Source organism: Leptodactylus fuscus, chromosome 10 (genome assembly GCF_031893055.1).
Source record: "Leptodactylus fuscus isolate aLepFus1 chromosome 10, aLepFus1.hap2, whole genome shotgun sequence".
Lineage (NCBI taxonomy): Eukaryota > Metazoa > Chordata > Amphibia > Anura > Leptodactylidae > Leptodactylus > Leptodactylus fuscus.
In genome coordinates this window covers 20582359-20600913 of record NC_134274.1, presented here as the reverse complement: position 1 = coordinate 20600913, position 18555 = coordinate 20582359, and the positions used below count along the sequence as shown (strand labels likewise).

The 18555-nt window shown below is 44.0% G+C and overlaps 1 protein-coding gene across 3 annotated transcripts in view; it reads left to right on the top strand.

The window, feature by feature from the left end:
• MYOF (myoferlin) overlaps positions 1 to 18555 on the top strand; it is a 105421-nt gene that overhangs the window by 31476 nt on the left and 55390 nt on the right. For all 3 annotated transcript variants that reach the window (XM_075257659.1, XM_075257658.1, XM_075257660.1), the window contains 3 exons: positions 5951 to 6059; positions 8619 to 8712; positions 18353 to 18507. In XM_075257659.1, the coding sequence (XP_075113760.1) occupies positions 5951 to 6059; positions 8619 to 8712; positions 18353 to 18507 (358 nt within the window). The remainder of the gene's footprint in view (positions 1 to 5950; positions 6060 to 8618; positions 8713 to 18352; positions 18508 to 18555) is intronic.

The following is an 18555-nucleotide window of genomic DNA, read 5'->3' as shown; positions in this document are numbered from 1 at the left end:
TGCACATTTTGTTCCATTTTTATGAGCCAAAGCAAAGAGTGGCTACAAACTGAATGGGAGATTATATAGGAAGCCCTTATACATCTACCTTCTGCTCAATCCACTCCTGACTTGGCTCAACAAATCTGCAACAAAAAAGCTGCATTTCTGCAAAGTGGGGTTTTAGTCTTAAAGGGGTATTCCCATGATGCTTGTTCACTAACCTTCAAGGTTGTGTGCTCTCTTCACTTTCTGCTTTTCTCGGCACATAGGTGGGCGGGGTTTCACTTGCACGGGATTGTTTGTAAATGAATTATCAGAGTGTGAAGCTGATGTAGCAGAGCTGGATTTGAGTCAGTTTGCATTATATACAGAGGTAACAGACTCCCTATCTCAGCCCTTATCAGCCAAATTCAATTAAACCGACTGATAAGAGCTCAGAAATCCCAATCCTGGAGCTCTCCCCTCCGCTATCTGAGAAGCTCCACTACTTAAAAGACAAAAACAGCTCAGAGCTGCTCCCAGCCCCTCCCTTCTCCCTGAGAGCAGGCAGCTACATCACTTGACAAATGAGCAGATAATCCCAAGGGCCATAGAAACGGAGTGTAAACAATGAAGTGAATAAATTAAGATAGCGGCCAAACAAAGCAGTTTTGATAAAGTGATACATTTAGGAAAAGTCTTAAATCCACATAAATTAGCAGTATAGATAGGATCCTTGTGATGGGACAACCCCTTTAAGGAGGACTTCATGTCCTCTGGTACCAGAAGTATTATATACTGCTAGAAAGCTGACTGCTTCGATGGCACTGGGCGGGTGCCAGAAATATCAGTGCCGTTAATTTTGGCACCAATATCACTCCGCTGACAGAAGGGTGGCCTTACTGCTCTGCGCACTGTTAACGTTCTAGCCGTATATAATACCACTAGTGCCAGAAGACGTGACAGGTCCTCTAAGTGCATTTGCTTCCCAGCAATTGGTGGTTATCACTGTGACCGGCCTTCATTATGTAAGACCACCATTAAAGGGATCCTATCATTCAGAAGTAATTTTTTGTCCCTAACATGTAGGACTAGCCTTAAGAAAGGATATTCTTCTCTTACCTTTAGATGTCTTCTCTGCTTCTTGTTTGGTATAAATCACGTTTTTTGTCGGTATGCAAAGGAGTTCTCTCGCAGCACTGGGGGCGGGCATCAGGGCTCAAACAGCACTGGGAGTGTCCCCAATGATGTCAGAGAACTCTCCAGCGACGCCTCCATCTTCTTCGGGAACGTCCTCTTCCTGTGTCGTCTTCTGGCACAGGCTTTGAAACTTGTAGGCCTAGTCTGAGGCTAGAGGAACACCTAAGGCTGAGGCTAGAGGAACACCTAAAATGACTTTAATAAATCCAGAGTCCTCATGAGTGATCATATATAAAGCATTGCTAAATATGAGGAAGTGAAGCCACGCTTATAACTGAAAGCTATACTACATCTGGCTGAATTTCTGAATTTCCTAAAACGTTGCAATACTAAGTTACCAATACTGGTAAAAGTAATTTTATTTTTCCTGGAACACAAGTCACCGAACACAATCGTCTGCCCTATGTGTTGCCAATGTTCCACCTTATTTATTCTCAATTGTTTCCGTGCTGTAGCACGGCAATTCTCTGTACAGTATATATCTTATATTGTGCAGGCTTGTTGGGAAATACATTAGAGTAACCCCCCTTTTGCAACTGGTTTATGTCGCCTCGCACCCTTCATGCTCTGTACAGCTGAACGCTCGTACCCCTCCCACATCTAATCCCTTGTTAGAGAGAGAGAGTCAATATAATTTTTGGCTGGGTTCTAGTCGTCTTTGTTAATGTTAACACTTTAGCTGTGGGGATATGGAGCCCAGCATGCAAGGGGTTAAGGGTTAAATGAATTTGTGTGTGTGTGCCCCAATCTTAATACGCCCCACAGTAGTTACCAGTGTAGCTTCTTTGCTATAGACTGAATCCTATACATTCTGATAATCCTATATGCACATTTCTATTATGTAGGGCTGTATATGGCCAGAATGACATGGGCACGTGCACAGTAGGGTGTGATAGGTTCCGTACAGGGGTTGGGGATTTCAATCCCAATCCAATCCTTCTGTCTCTTCATGTCATCCCAGACAGACTGGATGAAGCTGAGATCAGGGCTCTCTGGGGACATATCATCACTTCCAGGACTCCATATCCAAAGGGCAAAGGTCACTCCGAATATTGATGGGATTTAGGTTCTTTTTTTTTTTTTCTTTTTTTTTTCCAAATTTACTTCATTTTGTTAGCTATCTAATTTTGAATGCAGGTATCTAAAGTGTTAACTCAAGACAACCAGGCGTAACTTCCAGCTCCTGGGCCCCAATGCAGGATTTGTTATGGGCACCCGACCTACCATGTACTATTCTGAACAGGGGTGAATCTACCCCTTTCGCCGCCCGAAGCGAACTACAGAAAGCCGCCCCCCCCCCCCCCGGAGGAGGGGGCGGAGAGAAGGGGTGTGGCGGAGCGAAGGGGGCGGGGCTTAGCGCCGTTTGCAGGCAGAGAGCAGACACGGAGAAGACCTGCTCTCTGCCTGAGCGTGAAGGGAGGCTGCCTCCCCAAACCACCGCTTGGTGCTAAGCCAGTCCAGGACAGCTTGTCCTGGACTGGCTTAGATAATCAAAAATGCCGCCCTCCCTGGGGCCCTGACATAGCGCCGCCTGAAGCGGTCGCTTCAGGTCGCCTCATGGGAGGTGCGGCGCTGATTCTGAATATTAGAATATTTTGTGTGCACAAATTTTCCTTTATGTAGTGAAGGTGTCACGTACTAGATGTTCCCATATACAGTAGATACTATTGTATATGTTCACTCTTTTGCATATAGCCTGGTGACATGCTTGAAGCATGAACATATACTATGGTGTCCACACACAGGAATTCTGGATGTTGTGTCTTATTCCCTTCTATGTAAAGAATGTGTTATATCTTGTTGACCTTGAGATGAGTTGCTTCGGCCTGGTGCGGAGGAGCTTTCCCTGTACGCACCGTTACTCTGTGACATTTTCTTCTCTGCTCTGAGGATCTCCATATTTTATGTGTACAGTTACTTATTTTGGCCGGTTTCCCAGACTGCTCTCCAAAGAAAACTCGACTTGCTCCAGCACGATCCGGGCATCAGTTCAAGCTGTAATCTTAATTTTTGTTCTTATTTTGAGGACTTTGTAACCTTTTCTGCCTTGCACGTCTACCCCTCTAGTACCTGCAACACAACCCCAAGTGCTGTGTACAAAGTAATAGGAAGGGTTTTTATATTGTGAACCCAGTTAAAGGGAGTCGGTGATCAGAATCCAATATATCAACCCCCCTCCCCAAAGATATGTTAGGGTCACATGCCTTTGTCGGCGATATTTTGCTGTTTTTGCCAATATGCAAATGACATCTTTGGAGTAGCGGCAACACCCTTGTTGTTCCAAAAAGCTCATTTGCATATTGACAAAAATTTGCAATATCTTGACAACGGAGCAATGATTCACAAGGGGAAAACTCCAATTGATACAGTTGACCATTACCTATATCTGTAGGGGGGACCGTTGATATGCAGGTGGTTGTTCTGGTGACAAATTTCCTTTGAAGGGGTTTATTGAGACTCTGCTATAGATTGGTTGTCGTTGGGCTGACTAATGAGGTTATTTAGGGTAAGTTCACACAGGGTTTTTTGGACCGGAACCTGAGGCGGAGGTAGCTGCGACTGGATGCCGATGCAGTGCCGCGCACTCTGCTCCGGATTAGGCCCAAATGAATGAGCCTAGTCGGGAGGGAGTGTCTTCAGGCGGATTCGCCTCGAGTATGTCACTTCTTTTTCTGGGAGCCGGAACAAACGGCTCCCGAAAAAAAGTACTGACCGGCTCCCATTGATTTCAATGGGAGCTGTCTTTTTGGTCTGGATTTTGAGGCCGTAAAAAACCTTGTGTGAACGTACCCTCAGGAGTTGCTTGATCGTGTGCAGTATCATTGCAGCTCTATGTACACCAGAGGACAATAGTGATCTGGTGAAACACCTTGGGGAGGGTTTCAGGATCGGAGTCCAATAATATCAAAGTTTTGGAAAACACCATTAGGAGAGCCCTATGTGGGGTAACCGCCATGGAAAAAATTGTGGAGTTTTACAGTTTGAACAAAGTGGATGGGATTCTAGTGAATTCCATGCCCACTCTGTGGTAAAATCTGTGCTGCAGACACGCTGTGCTTTCCAAAACTGGCACGATTTTGGAAATCGCAGCATGTCCATTATACTTACGGAAACGCCGGCGGTTTCCCCATAGGTATAATTGTAACAAAGTCCGCAGAGGGAACATCTGTGAACTTTTATGTCTAAAGTGCTGCAGGAAGAACCGCGATGTGTTGCATATAGGCCACACATAGTGACATGCAACTGAAAAACGAGTATTTTTGCTGTTGGTTTTTTTTTTTTGTTTTTTTTTTATTCAGCGTATCTCTTTCCCTCATCCCTCCTCTTCCCATATAAGTCTGTTTATGCAGGTAAAATTTAACGTGTTTTTTTTTTTCTTTTGCCCCACATTGTAGGGATGAGAGAAATTAAATTTTTATTCACTTTGTTGGGACTGTAAAATGCAGATTTTTTTTTTTTTTTTTTCTGCTGCATTTTTTCAAAGGCCCAAAAAAGTTGCCTCTCTCTAATTTGTGGCTTCAGCCTTAAGAGATTATATTGGATTTGTAATTAGACCGCTTCCTTTCCAGAAATGGCCCCACTTTTTGGTCTTGAAGTTCAAGTACATTTGCCTAATGCTAGGAGCAGAACCAACGGATAGACTGAAAGCTAAAGCATCAGTCACATACGGAGCCCGACTGACCCCATTAACTATGATGGGATCTGTTGGGTGTCCGTTCTTTGAAAACTTGAATGGCTAGACGCAAAAGTTGGACTTGCAGGACATTTTTGGTGCAATCTGTGATGGAGTCTCCAAACTTAGACCCCAACGCAGATGTAAATCTAGCCTAAATGAGGAACCACAGCGACCCCAACCAGTTTATGGACAACAGACTCTGTCCTCTTCCATATATATCTGTTGTTGTTTTTCTATTGCGTCCCATAATAAGTGTAACTTACAGCCGTACATTTTTCAAATACTGATAGGTTGCGTATACGGCTTATAATACTTATATCTCCTTTTAGCTCATGTCTTAGTTTATGGGCCGTGGAATTGCTTTTGGATATGGCCATCTGCTCTTATAAATAACTTTTTTGTTTGTATGTAAAATTAAAAGGAATAATGAAGATCTTTCCAGAAATCTACATTATAAGGATATTACAAGCTTAGAAATCAATGAGTTCAGGGAAGTCCAGTGCGGAGCGGATCTCTTAGAAGTCCTCTAATATCCTCAGTCTGGTGGAACAGCGGATCACTTAAAAAAGGCTGCACTGACCTTATAGATTAGTTACATGTTGACATTACACCTACTGGCTACCCATGTGATTCTTCAAGGTCCGATATCATGATAAATCTACTGGTGTTGATATAGACCTGGCACCTGATTTTATGATTTAAAGGATTTTTCCAAGACTTCTCACATATCCACAGTTCTCTATAGATAGCGGAGTATTCTACTCCACTATCCTGACAGTCCAATAGAAGTTGTCATGATGTCTGTTAGTCTCCGAGATCAGATATTCACATGTCGCACACTTGTCACATATCCTTTGGATGAGCTGAAATTTTGGGAAACGTTTATGATTATTAAATGTAGAGGCCGCTGAGTTACTGGCAGCTCGCTGATGACTTTATTTGTCATACTGTTAACATTGTTAATAAAGGGTTAATTAAGATTGTTAATAAAGGGTATGGGGGGTTTTAGGCATTTGTGGTGCACCTTCAGGATATCCCACACATTTCTGATCAGTTGGCGCAATAGTAAACATTTCCTCAAAAGACATAGAAATTTTTTTTTTTCTTCACCAGATTGATTGGAAGCACAACTATATCACTCAAGGATTTTGCTGGAGGAGGTGGTCGATCCCTTCCGTTTAAAGGGTTAGCTCTCATGAGTGACAAAGGGCAGCCCACTGGGGTAAGTTTTTGGATGCTTTTTTGGTTTACGTGCACATAGAGCAGATTTTGGTCTTATTTTTTCCCGCAGAAGTACAACCAAAGGTAAAAACAAAGCCACAGTGTCTTCTTATCCTCTTCCTCCTTCTTTTCCTCCTTCTCTTCCTTCTTCTCTTCCTTTTTCGCCTCCTTCTTTCTTTTACTCCTCCTCTTTCTTTTACTCCTCCTCCTTCTTTACCTCCTCTTTCTTTACCTCCCCCTTCTTTACCTCCCCCTTCTTTACCTCCCCCTTCTTTACCTCCCCCTTCTTTACCTCCCCCTTCTTTACCTCCCCCTTCTTTACCTCCCCCTTCTTTACCTCCCCCTTCTTTACCTCCTCCTTCTCCACCTCCTCCTTCTTTACCTCCTCCTTCTTTACCTCTTCCTTCTCCACCTCCTCCTTCTCCTTCCTTTTTTACATCTGTTCTGGCTTAAGAATGCATGTGAAATTGACTTGAAGTGACCTCCAGTTATAAGAAACCTTTCATAAATGAATAGTACAGGTGAATACAAGAAACTTTGTATTATATCTTAATATAGAGATCGGTTTCCTTCCCCACTTAAAGAAGACCTTTCATGTCCTCTGACATTAGTGGTATTATATACCACTAGAAAGCTGACTGGTATGCTTTGCTGGTATGCACCTTGTTGCTGTTAGTTTCAGTACCAATACCTCCCCACTGAGATGGAGCTTACTGCTTAGCTTCATTGCTGGGTGGTGAGGAACACCTTTTGCGCCTGACAGTACAAAGCAATGGAAGGGTACTGTCAGGGTGGCGTCACTTAAAGCCCAGTGATGATGCTGAGCTGTAAGGCCTTCCATTTTCACAGTGCAGGGATATCTGTTCTGAAACTAATGGCACCAATATCTCTGGCACAGGGACACAGTCAGCATGCTGTCAGCTTTCTAGTGGTATATAGTACCCCCGATGTCAGAGAACATTGAAGGTCTTCTTTATGCTGTTCTGCTCCTTAAACATCAGTTTAGCTACTTGTTTACATAAGATTCGTACCCAGCATTATACATAAACCTCTGTAGAGAAGGGAGGGGGGAGTAGGAGGCTGTTGCTTGCGGTAATTGCTTTGCCTCACTCTGTGCACTGGTAGCCTCTTGTCTACAACCTAGCATTGTTAAAAGAGCACAGAGTAGCAGAGTGTAGCAGCAGACATTATCTGCATGTCCTTTCTAGCAGTCTCTTCTTTACCCGCCCCTCTTCATAGATTATTATGTAGAAAGTAACAGTGCCTAAAAAGATTAGAAACCGTTCTTTAATAAGATGTATTACCTAATTCTTATACTCACCCTTACTATTCATGTATTTAAGATTGTTTTTAACTGGAATTATTCATTAAGTCAATAAAAAGGGGAAACCACAATAGATTAGAGGTAGAAATAGAAAGTACATGCTGGGAAATCTGTCCTATCAATGCTGCCGCAATCCTTTGTGAACATGCTTGAATTTTTTCAGCTTAATGGCATTGGTTCCCCCATGAAATAACAATTGTTAAAACATCTTTTCTTAGAACTCTTGGACTGTTCCTCGGGTTGTTTTTTCCTCCTGGAAATGTTTAATAAGCCAATAACTCAGCTTTACATTTCCTATTTAGTGAGAAATGACCTTAAAGGGGTATTCCCACCTCACATTCTCAGCAGTCTTCACTCTTGTAAAATCTTCTTTCTTCCTGGTTTCTTGCATCATTTGGTGGGCGGGGTTTCACAGGCAACCTGCCGTTTAGCTCCGCCCCAAATTCGCGTGTAGCTCCGCCCACCCACATTAGACTATGAAGTATAGGCAGCAGCAACTCCATTCTGTGTTACATACAGAGACTGCCTGTCTCTGCCATAATGAACACAATTTAATTAGCTAGCCTGATAACTGGGAGAACAGAAGAAATGAAAGCAGCTCCTCTATCTGAGTGCAGGACCTAGGTCACGTGGTGTAGACACAGGAATAGCTAGATACACAGGCTCGCTCCCTGCACTTAGCCCCTCCTCCGTCCCCCCTGAGAGCAGCAGATACATCACTTGACTCATGAGCAGCTAAGTCAGGACTGTGGCCACAAAAAATTGAATAAAGTAAGATAGTGGACAAACAAAGCAGTTTTGCTGAAGCAGTGTATTTAGGAAAAGTCTTACATCCACATTAACCAGCAGTATAGATAGGATCCTTGTGATGGGACAACCCCTTTAAACAATCTGCGCTTATTAGAGACAGTGGGAGATTGTGTAGGGATGTCACAGAGGGATGATCATGTCCGTCTGTCAGTATATATAATGATAGGAATGGCACAGTGCAGAGTTCTAAGAAGAGATGTTCCAGAATTGTTGTTTTATGAGAAATACAAGAATTAAAACAAGTCGTACTAAAAAAAGACATGACCGGATGACAGGTCCTATATAAATATGTGATAATATGAATATTGTAGGGGACTGTGTGTGTATAGATAGAGTATATGTATAATATATATATATATATATATATATATATATATATATATATATATATATATATATACACGTTCTCACTCTGTTCCTTCACAGGCCACTCTAGATTTATTGGTCTCCTATGAACCTCCGGCGTCTCCTACCAGCAATCCAAGTGATACAGGAGGGACAAATGTACAAACCGAAGAAGGTACGGGATTATTTTTCATATTATATATTTCAATTTTTTTTTTTAACACTGTGTTCTCTAATATGGCATCACTTATACCTGTTAAGTGTCAGATCATAAGATACAGTATGTTCTGGAATCTCAACTCCTGAAAGTGTTTGTAAGCTTGCCCATACGTGATATGGCCGCAGGTGGTTGTGTACTGCATTACAGAACTGCACGTTGTCTAGCTGTGTGATTATAGCTGCATGGCTTGTGTACAGGAGACACGCTGACAGTATGGGCTTCACCTGTCATCTATATGTACTGCCCTATACTTGTATTGTGTATTGTCACCCGTAAATTCACGTGTAAGGCTAAATGCATACAACAGTCTTATGGCCCAATATATGGATCTGTGTAAGGGGCCATGAACCCAAAGGCAAAATTCAGGATGTGTCCGGGCTCATTAACTGAAATATATGTATCTCTGTAGGGCACATGCGGTCCGGGCAGTTTTCTCATGGACCGGTACATGTACACCTATGTGTGCATGTAGCCTAAGGGTAGAGAAAATTCTGGTAAAAAGCTAAGAGGTGTTCACAACTATATCCGCTGCCGTAGATTTGTCGTATTGGAGGACATGCAGCTCTGTCTCTACACCTTAACAAAAAAAAAAAAAAATTCCATAGTAATTCTTGGTATTCCTACAAGGCCGGGCAGGAGATCTCACCACAGCAATTTTGCTCTTTATGTTTTGTTGTGTGTTGACAAGGTCATTTAGTTGCTGCGGCATGAAGCATTATGTGAAAGGACCGCCTGGGGCAGTCATTCTGTAGGTAGAATTACTAGCCAACACTTCTCAAACCTCTCAAGTTTAGCTTCTTTTCAGGTTTGTTTAGTTCTGTCTCAGGTTTTGGTCCGAATAAAATAATTCTGAACCTACAGCATAGCAGTAATAATGAACGTTGAGGCCTACTATAATGTATCTGTGTAGCAGCCCTAGTTGTTAGGGCTACTATAGGTGGCAGGGGCCACTGACCATCTTCTACCAATCTCCCTTTATTCTATTTGATTGTAACAATGCCCCCTGTCCCATCCCCTGTTCCCAGGCATCACTGCGCAAGAAGGGATTAATATTGGCCATGACATGACCAGGAATAATTCCTTAAGTGCATGCGGTTATTCGTGGCCATGCCGTGATCCAGATTTGAGTTGAATTCGGTTCATTGTAAACCAGTTCACCCATCTCATGTCCTGCTATTTGGGTTGGGGGGCCTCGATAAGAATAAGTAACAGGATTCTGTGGCTTACGTCTACCATCAAGGGAAGTCGGGAGATCCTCATACATGGTCCCACCAAAATCACTGGCAATGGGTTTCGGCCCAAATAAATCTAATATATATGAGCAGCTGTAGCTTTTTCTAGGAACTATATCCCACTGTGAGCCATATTGGGGGTTATCTTGGTTGCCACCCTGTTGCTTGAAGTGTTGGGTTATCTCCTGGGTTATTATGTTGGTTTATATCCCGCACACCTTACAATATTGTTCTTCCCAGTGACTACAAGATATTACCACGATTATTTTTCCTTAGTACGGTCTTGAGTCACTTGTAATGCCCAGGAGTTTACAGTTTCGTTGTTCCTCAGATGGCAGGCGGTGAGAGAACGTACATAGGCAGGAAACTGGCTCTGTATTTTCCACAGAGATAACAACCTAGTAGCTACCTCTAGGGCTATAATGATGTATTGTAGTTTTATTACATCTACAGACCTTTTCCTGCCTTTGTGCATTTCTTCCATAGCCTAAAGAGGAAATATTTTACAAATGACAAATTGTCCCCTCCATCGCCTTTTGATAGATGTTCCCAGCTCTTAAAAGAATAATAAACATCGTCCCATTAACACTTAAAAGAGTGGAGTTTATTAGAGAATTGCTTGAGGCCTGAGGCTGCACTACTGGGTGGTGACACAACATGGCTGCTTCTGCTGTCTATGAAGTAGATTCACTGACCTGACCACCAATACACTGAAAACCACCACTGTTCAAGCAAGTCTGGGTGTAGATCTTGTAGTATTTAGTGTCTGGATCCATACAAGGTCTCCTTGACCATATCTGACTGGGATCAAACCAGATTCTGTTGTTCCTAGAACTTTAATGGCTTCAAGCCTTGAAGGTCAGTGTCTCTTATCTTCAATGGTCTCCATGCTGTTGGGTTGCTGTTCAGTTACAGTCATGGCCAAAAGTTTTGAGAATGATACAAATATTAATTTTTACAAAGTCTACTGCTTCAGTTTTTCTAATGGCAATTTGCATATACTCCAGAATGTTATAAAGAGTGATCAGCTTAACCGCAATTACTTGCAAAGTCAATATTTGCCTAGAAAATGAACTTTATCCCCCAAAACACATTTCAACATCATTGCAGCCCTGCCTTAAAAGGACCAGCTAACATCGTTTCAGTGATTGCTTCATTAACACAGGTGTGGGTGTTGATGAGGACAGGGCTGGAGATCAATCTGTCATGATTAAGCAAGAATGACACCACTGGACACTTTAAAAAGAGGCTGGTGCTTGGCATCATTGTTTCTGTTCTGTTAACCATGGTTATCTCTAAAGAAACATGTGCAGTCATCATTGCACTGCACAAAAATGGCCTAACAGGGAAGAGTATCGCAGCTAGAAAGATTGCACCTCAGTCAACAATCTATCACATCATCAAGAACTTCAAGGAGAGAGGTTCCATTGTTGGCAAAAAGACTCCAGGGCGCCCAAGAAAGACCAGCAAGCGCCAGGACCGTCTCTTAAAAGTGTTTCAGCTGCGGGATCGGGCGACCAGCAGTGCAGAGCTTGCTCAGGAATAGCAGCAGGCAGGTGTGAGTGCATCTGCATGCACTGTGAGGCGGAGACACTTGGAGCAAGGTCTGGTCTCAAGGTGGGCAGCGAAGAAGCCACTTCTCTCCAGAAAAAACATCAGGGACAGACTGATATTCTGCAAAAGGTACAGGGAGTGGACTGCTGAGGACTGGGGTAAAGTCATTTTCTCTGATGAATCCCCTTTTCGATTGTTTGGGACATCTGGAAAACAGCTAATTCAGAGAAGACGAGGTGAGCGCTACCACCAGTCTTGTCTCATGCCAACTGTAAAGCATCCTGAAACCATTCATGTGTGGGGTTGCTTCTCAGCCAAGGGAATCGGCTCTCTCACAGTCTTGCCTAAAAACACAGCCATGAATAAAGAATGGTACCAGAATGTCCTCCAAGATCAACTTCTCCCAACCTGTCCAAGAGCAGTTTGGCGATCAACAATGCCTTTTCCAGCATGATGGAGCACCTTGCCATAAAGCAAAGGTGATAACTAAATGGCTCAGGGAACAAGACATAGAGATTTTGGGTCCATGGCCTGGAAACTCCCCAGATCTTAATCCCATTGAGAACTTGTGGTCAATCATCAAGAGACGGGTGGACAAACAAAAACCTACAAATTCTGACAAAATGCAAGCATTGATTGTGCAAGAATGGACTGCTATCAGTCAGGATTTGGTCCAGAAGTTGATTGAGAGCATGCCAGGGAGAATTGCAGAGGTCCTGAAGAAGAAGGGTCAACACTGCAAATATTGCAACGCTGCAGTAACTCATTCTAACTGTCAATATAAGCTTTGGTTACTCATAATATGATTGCAATTATATTTCTGTATGTGATAAAAACATCTGACAAACACACATAAAAACCAGAGGCCAGCAGATCATGTGAAAATATAAGATTTGTGTCATTCTCAAAACTTTTGGCCATGACTGTAGACACCAGTAGTGAATGGGGAGTGTGGACAGGCTGCTTCTATTCAAGTAATAGGATCAGCACAGCAGTTCTCGAGAACCAGCGCTATACAGTCAGGGCCGGTTTTAGGCAAATTGGGGCCCTGGGCGAGATTTCGAGTGGGGCCCTAAATTCTAAGATACCGTACCAACATCACAATTCAGTAACTGAATACACATATAATCATTTTAAACTATATTTTTAATTATATTAAATAAAATCAATGTAATATAAACCAAGCATTATTAATAGAACTTAAATTCTGCATCCTAATGGCTGGGTACACATGGATGCATTAAAAAAAAAAAATCCTGTAATATGCACTGTAGTAGTGCATTCTGCAATTTTTCCCCATACAGAACCCAGAGCAATTTTAAAGAGGACCTTTCACGAGTTGGGGCACATGCGGTTTTATACAGTGCTAGAAAGCCGACAATGCGCTGAATTCAGCGCACTGTCTGCTTTCCCGATCTATGCCCTGGGTGAAGAGCTATCAGTGCTGGTACCGTAGCTCTTCACCATCAAAACAGTCAGTCAAAAATGCCCTTCTTCACAGCAGTGCCAATAGCGCTGTACTGTGAGAGCGGTGAGCGCTATAGGCACTGCTGTGAAGAAGGGCGTTACTGACTAACTGTCAGGAACGCCCTTTTGATGGTGAAGAGTTACGATACCGGCACCAATAGCTCTTCACCCGGGGCTCAGATCGGGAAAGCAGGCACTGCACTGAATTCAGCGCACTGTCTGCTTTCCAGCGGTATATAAAATTGCATGTGCCCCAACTCGTGAAAGGTCCTTTTTAAAGGATATCTATGTAGATTTGTGTCCGCAGCGCATTTTCCTGCACTGTGGAAGTGGGATTCACTAGAATCCCATCACCTACACAGTGACTGTAAAATGCTGCGCTTTTTCCGCGGCATTTCTGCCAAGGGCAAACTGCGGGGTCTAAACCATATCTGCGTTTGGGTTTCCGTTCAGGGAGTCTGATTGGGCACCTCATGAACAGAAACCTATAAACATTAAAAAGCGATTACCTAAGGAAACCACACAGACTCCACAGACTATAAGGCTAAAGCCTAACCGGACTATATGCAGCACTAAAGCACTGTGGGAAGAACTGTGGCGGGAACCATTCATTTCAATGGGAGTGCTGGTTATGCTTGGCACACCTATTGAAAAAATGGAGCTGGGTGCACGTTGCATGACTACCATTCCATTCAGGGGATAATCATACACATCAGGGAGAGTGTGTGCCTCTATAGGCAGTACGGAGACTTACAAGTCATTCCTGCTCCGCTAGGGATTCTGGGTAAAAAATATGCAAATTAGGAGAACCATGCACTCGGTACGCTGCCCTCTAGAGGGCAGCATCCTTAACATAATGCATGACTCAGTTAAAAAGTCGATTTAATCATGATGCGGATTTAATTTTACCATTCCATTCAGCATTTTCCTCATCAGTGAAGTTCCATGTGCTCATGCTCCAAACTGACCTGATAACTAGGAACACTTTCATTTTTACTCAAACCACTTGGCTGCAGATTCGTAGCCTACGACTAAGAAATCTTTATTCCGAAACGCATAAGCTAGCTAGTCACCCATGTGGCTCACTGCATAACTCCATCTATGTAAAAATGCTTGCTGAAGAATTTTGTGACCTTTTAATTGCATCTTTATTTAAAGTTAAATTTTATGGAAGAAGTCTTTGCTGGACTTTTTTACACTGCGAATTGCCCAGTTTGCCCCCCCCCCTAACGCCGGCCCTGTATACAGTGGACACTAGGGTTGAGCGATCGTGTTCGGAAAAGATCGGATTCTGATCTTCTCGTTCTTCTTCGCCTCGCTGCCCCCGCCTCCCAAGTTAGTGTTTAAAGAGCTAGGAAGAAGGCGGGGCTTGTGGCTTAGGAGAGTGTGGGCTGGTGCAGGGCAGGGAGACGTGATGTCTCCCCGCCCAATACCCGCCCACACACTCCTAACCCGCCCACACTCTCCTAATCTGGGAGGCAGGGGGCAGCGAGGCGAAGAAGAACGAGAACACCGGACACCGGACCAGCCATCTCTGCAGGTAAGTGGACACCTGGGGGGACTAAGCAGCCAGAGGATTAAAAAAAATCCTCTGGCTACTTAGTGATTAAAAAAAATCACTACACAGAGTGGATTCTAACAATTAAAGCGTTTGATTGTTAGATTCCATGCTGTATAGTGAATCGGATTGTTTTTAAAATCTGATCTCCGATTAGTAAAAAAAATCCCATTGACTTGCATTGGGTTTGGAATTGGGATCGAGATCAGGTTTGAATGAAAAATGATCGGAAATTGGATTTCAAAATCGATCCTGAAAAGTCAAGATCGGCTCAACCCCAGTGGACACGTCTGCTGAGCCTACGCACTCTCCTTATCCTATATCCCATAAAAAAATCAGTTGGGGCTGGAAAACCCCTTTAAGTGTTGTATGGCGGCATCACTTAGACATGAATGGCAGTATTATGTGAACATGTTATACAAGAATGATTTGCCTTTGCATGACGTGTATGTTTGTATATACTTATAAACTATGGAAAAAATAGATAAAATATGAGTCGGAGGTCCTGTTACTTGTTGTCTAGGCCTTGTTAGCCCCCCTGATGAGAAATCTTAGCCTATTGCCAGCCATACTCCTACACATGCTTCTGAATTTACTCAGCGTGCGGCTTAAAGGTTAGTTCACAGCTGTCAAAACCAGTTCTTCAAGTTGGATGTAAATGATCCATCACCGTTTACTTCCTACCAACCATGTCATCTGGGTGTGGCCAGAAAACCTGTGACGTCACCGTATACTGTTACTGTGCGGCATGACCTTACACAAGTGATAGATGTATAAATAGCTGTCACATATACTGTACTATTCCTAATCTACCTCTTGTATGGATGTGTAATCTGCTAATCTCAATCTGATTCACTTGTATAAACTTTGCTTTTTAATGTAAAGTAGTAGAAGCGGCCGTGGAAAGTCTACAGTCAGTGAATGGGCTGATACAATCTCTCCATCTTGTCATGCTGCAGCTATGAGGAAGTGAAGGAATCGAGATGTAATTATAGGAGAATTCCAGATTAAAAGGTTTATGGAGTCTGGAAGGAAATTACAGGGTTTGGGGATGGAAGATAACATGGGAATACTTTCTTAAAGGGATATTACTGTTACGTAAAGGTATTTTATAATGAAAAATGATCAAAGTTTACGATATACTTTCCATCAATTCCTCCAGATCTCTACTAGATACTGCCAATAGAAACCTTCATTGGGTAAAAATCTGCTCTGATCATGTCACCAGTCAGAAGGGGGACTAGTCCTCATAGCAGAAATCACAGTATCAGAGTATGGGAAGAATATGCAAATCTGTCTTCCATGATGTAAGTAGGAAGGCAGCTGCTGCCTCAGTGTTGCAAACCAATAGAGGGCGCTCACTGGAATGTGCAAGCCTGTCTTCTCTGATGTAGTTAGGAAGACAGAACTCCAGTGAAATAACCCAATAAAGGTTGCTCTCTTTTGCATCATGCTCGACCTTCCAAGGAGTATCAGAGCAGGGAGACTTGGAAGCCATTTATGCTCCCCTGGAAAAGGTATACAAGTTATTTGGGAAAGCTGGGTCTCTAGCGCTGCCTATTGGAAGATAGCTCAATGCCTGACGTTAATGGGAACCTCTCAGGTCAGTAAAGCACCCACATGTTCTTATAGACTGGGGGTTTAGCGATATATGGCATTATAACAGGGCTACATGGGATACTAAAGCATATTTAGAGTTGTGAAGGAATTTTTTTTCCTCTGGAGTAATTGTCATCCGCCCCATTTTTTTGTTTTTTCCTTCCTCTGGATCAACACAGTAGGCCTATAATTTGGATTTGATGACGTTGTGCCTTTATCTAACCTTATAAAATACCTTATGATTTGTTGTTCCATTTATAGTGAACCAGCCTCTCTTGGGCGGATTTGTTGGTGATGTTAGGTTCACACTAGCGCTCTGGTTTCCGTCTTTTGGGGCCAAAAAAATGGAAACCCTATCCGCTTAAAAAGCACTTTCTACTTGCACATTATGGCTGGGTTGAGCCGATCTTGAGATTTCAAGATCGATTTCCAAATCCGATTTCCGATCATCTTCCAGCCGATCCTGAAATTTGCTCGATCTTCGATCGGGATCCAATCTTTCCCGATCGCTCAACCCTAATTATGGTCTCTAGGGGCCACTGGGTTTCTGCCGAAATGGTGGAGAGAAAAGATCTGTTTGCAGGACTCTTCTCTCCTATTCTAGGCAGAATGGGGACGGAGTCTCGTACTGAGACTCCAATACTAGTGTGAAACTGCTGAAGGGTCGAATGGGTCTGTAACTGAATTTTGTTGGTGGCAGAAAAGATTAAATGGGGGATGGTGTAATGGAGGACGTCTCCTCCCGTGTGGTATTTGTGCGGTTAGTGTACCAATACATCATGTAATATTTATTATATACTAGCTATAACCCGCAACTTCGTCCGCTGTCCCCTCACCCTTGTGTGATCCACCTGCAGCACGGCCTGTGGCCCCCCACGGCCCTTTCCTTGTGACCAGCGTGGTCACCTCTCACAGCGCCGTGAGCCGGGACCCCACGGCCCCGCTGCTGCACCTCCGGCCCTCCCCTTTCCCTCCACCCACGCCCCCAGCTCTCCACTTACCCCCCCACCCGCGTCCCTGGCCCCCTTTCCCCCTTTAGAGTTCCAGTCACCTCCATCACCCCTTCTCCCCAGCACCACCCACCCGTGAGCTCAGTTACCCCCCCTTTCCACATGTGCAATGTGGCCCCCCTCCCCCCTACTTGCCTTCTGCCCTCTGGTGTGAAACCCGACCCCCCCCCCCCCCCGGCCCCCTCTGTAACCCCTACCACCAGCACCTCCCCCAAGCCAGCAACACCAAGTCCCTACCGATCACCCGTGCCCCCCCACCCCTCTCCCCCTTAAGCAAGCCGGCGATCCCTGTTCCCGCAGCACTCACCATGTAGATGCTGGGGAGCTGTGTGTCCTTTCCGTGTGTGCGGTCCTTTCCGTGCTGTGTGTGTTCCCAGTCACAGAGTTCAAGGGTAGGTGTGGCTGGGCTTGTTCGGGCCGAGTGCGCTGCTGCATGCTACGCCGGCCTGAGGCAATGTGTGGCCGGGTGGCATGTCAGCGGCGTTCGGAAGCATGCAGGCAGCCGCCATGTTCAGTGAGGAGTCCCCGCGCGCTGTCAACGCCCACAATTCGGCGCCAACCTATGGGCCGCTGTGCTGGCTCCCTATCCCGCCCACACACCGCCATGCACCAATAGGAGTGGCGTCTAACTACCTGCGCTGACGTCATGCCCGGCCCGACAGTGGACCAGGCGACAACTTTGGAGGATCGCGGTGGCGTTTTGGGGTGAGTGAGACACTTTTAAAGTAGCCTATTACCCCTTCCTGGCCAAGATGTAGGTGTGTGTGAAATTTCTAGGAAATCCATTCAGCCGTTCGAGTGTGATTGAAGAACAAACATCCAAACACACAAACCCACAAACATCCAAACTCACAAACTTTTTGTAATATTAATAGGATGTGCTATATGGTGGTTCAAGATGTGATTGTTTATTATCTACACACTAGAGGGCGATGTAAAGTAATTTTCCTGCACCAAAACAGTACTGGATCGCAGCTAGTATGTGCAACTCATATCACATGGGGGTATTAAGAGAGAAATGGCCCATTCCTGTAGGTGCCTGTATTAGTAAGAAAGAGGACTAATGCTAAGTTACCCCAGGCAGCCTGTGTAGGCACTAGCCATATTTATTAATATATAGTATATATCTGTTTAGATGACTTCCATGACTAAACTACAGCAAATTGCTTCCTTAGATAATGAGGATGAAGAAGACGGAGATGTTGTCGATTCAGGATTTAGTCCATATATGCCGGGGGTTCCTGGTCAGGCCGAAAATCAAATTTCCAGACGTCTTACAAAGGGAAAGAAAACCAGAAGACTCCTGTCCAATAAAGCCCAAGATTTTCAGGTAAATTTGTATGTGTATTAGAGGCTGTGGACTTGGTCGGGCCATTCA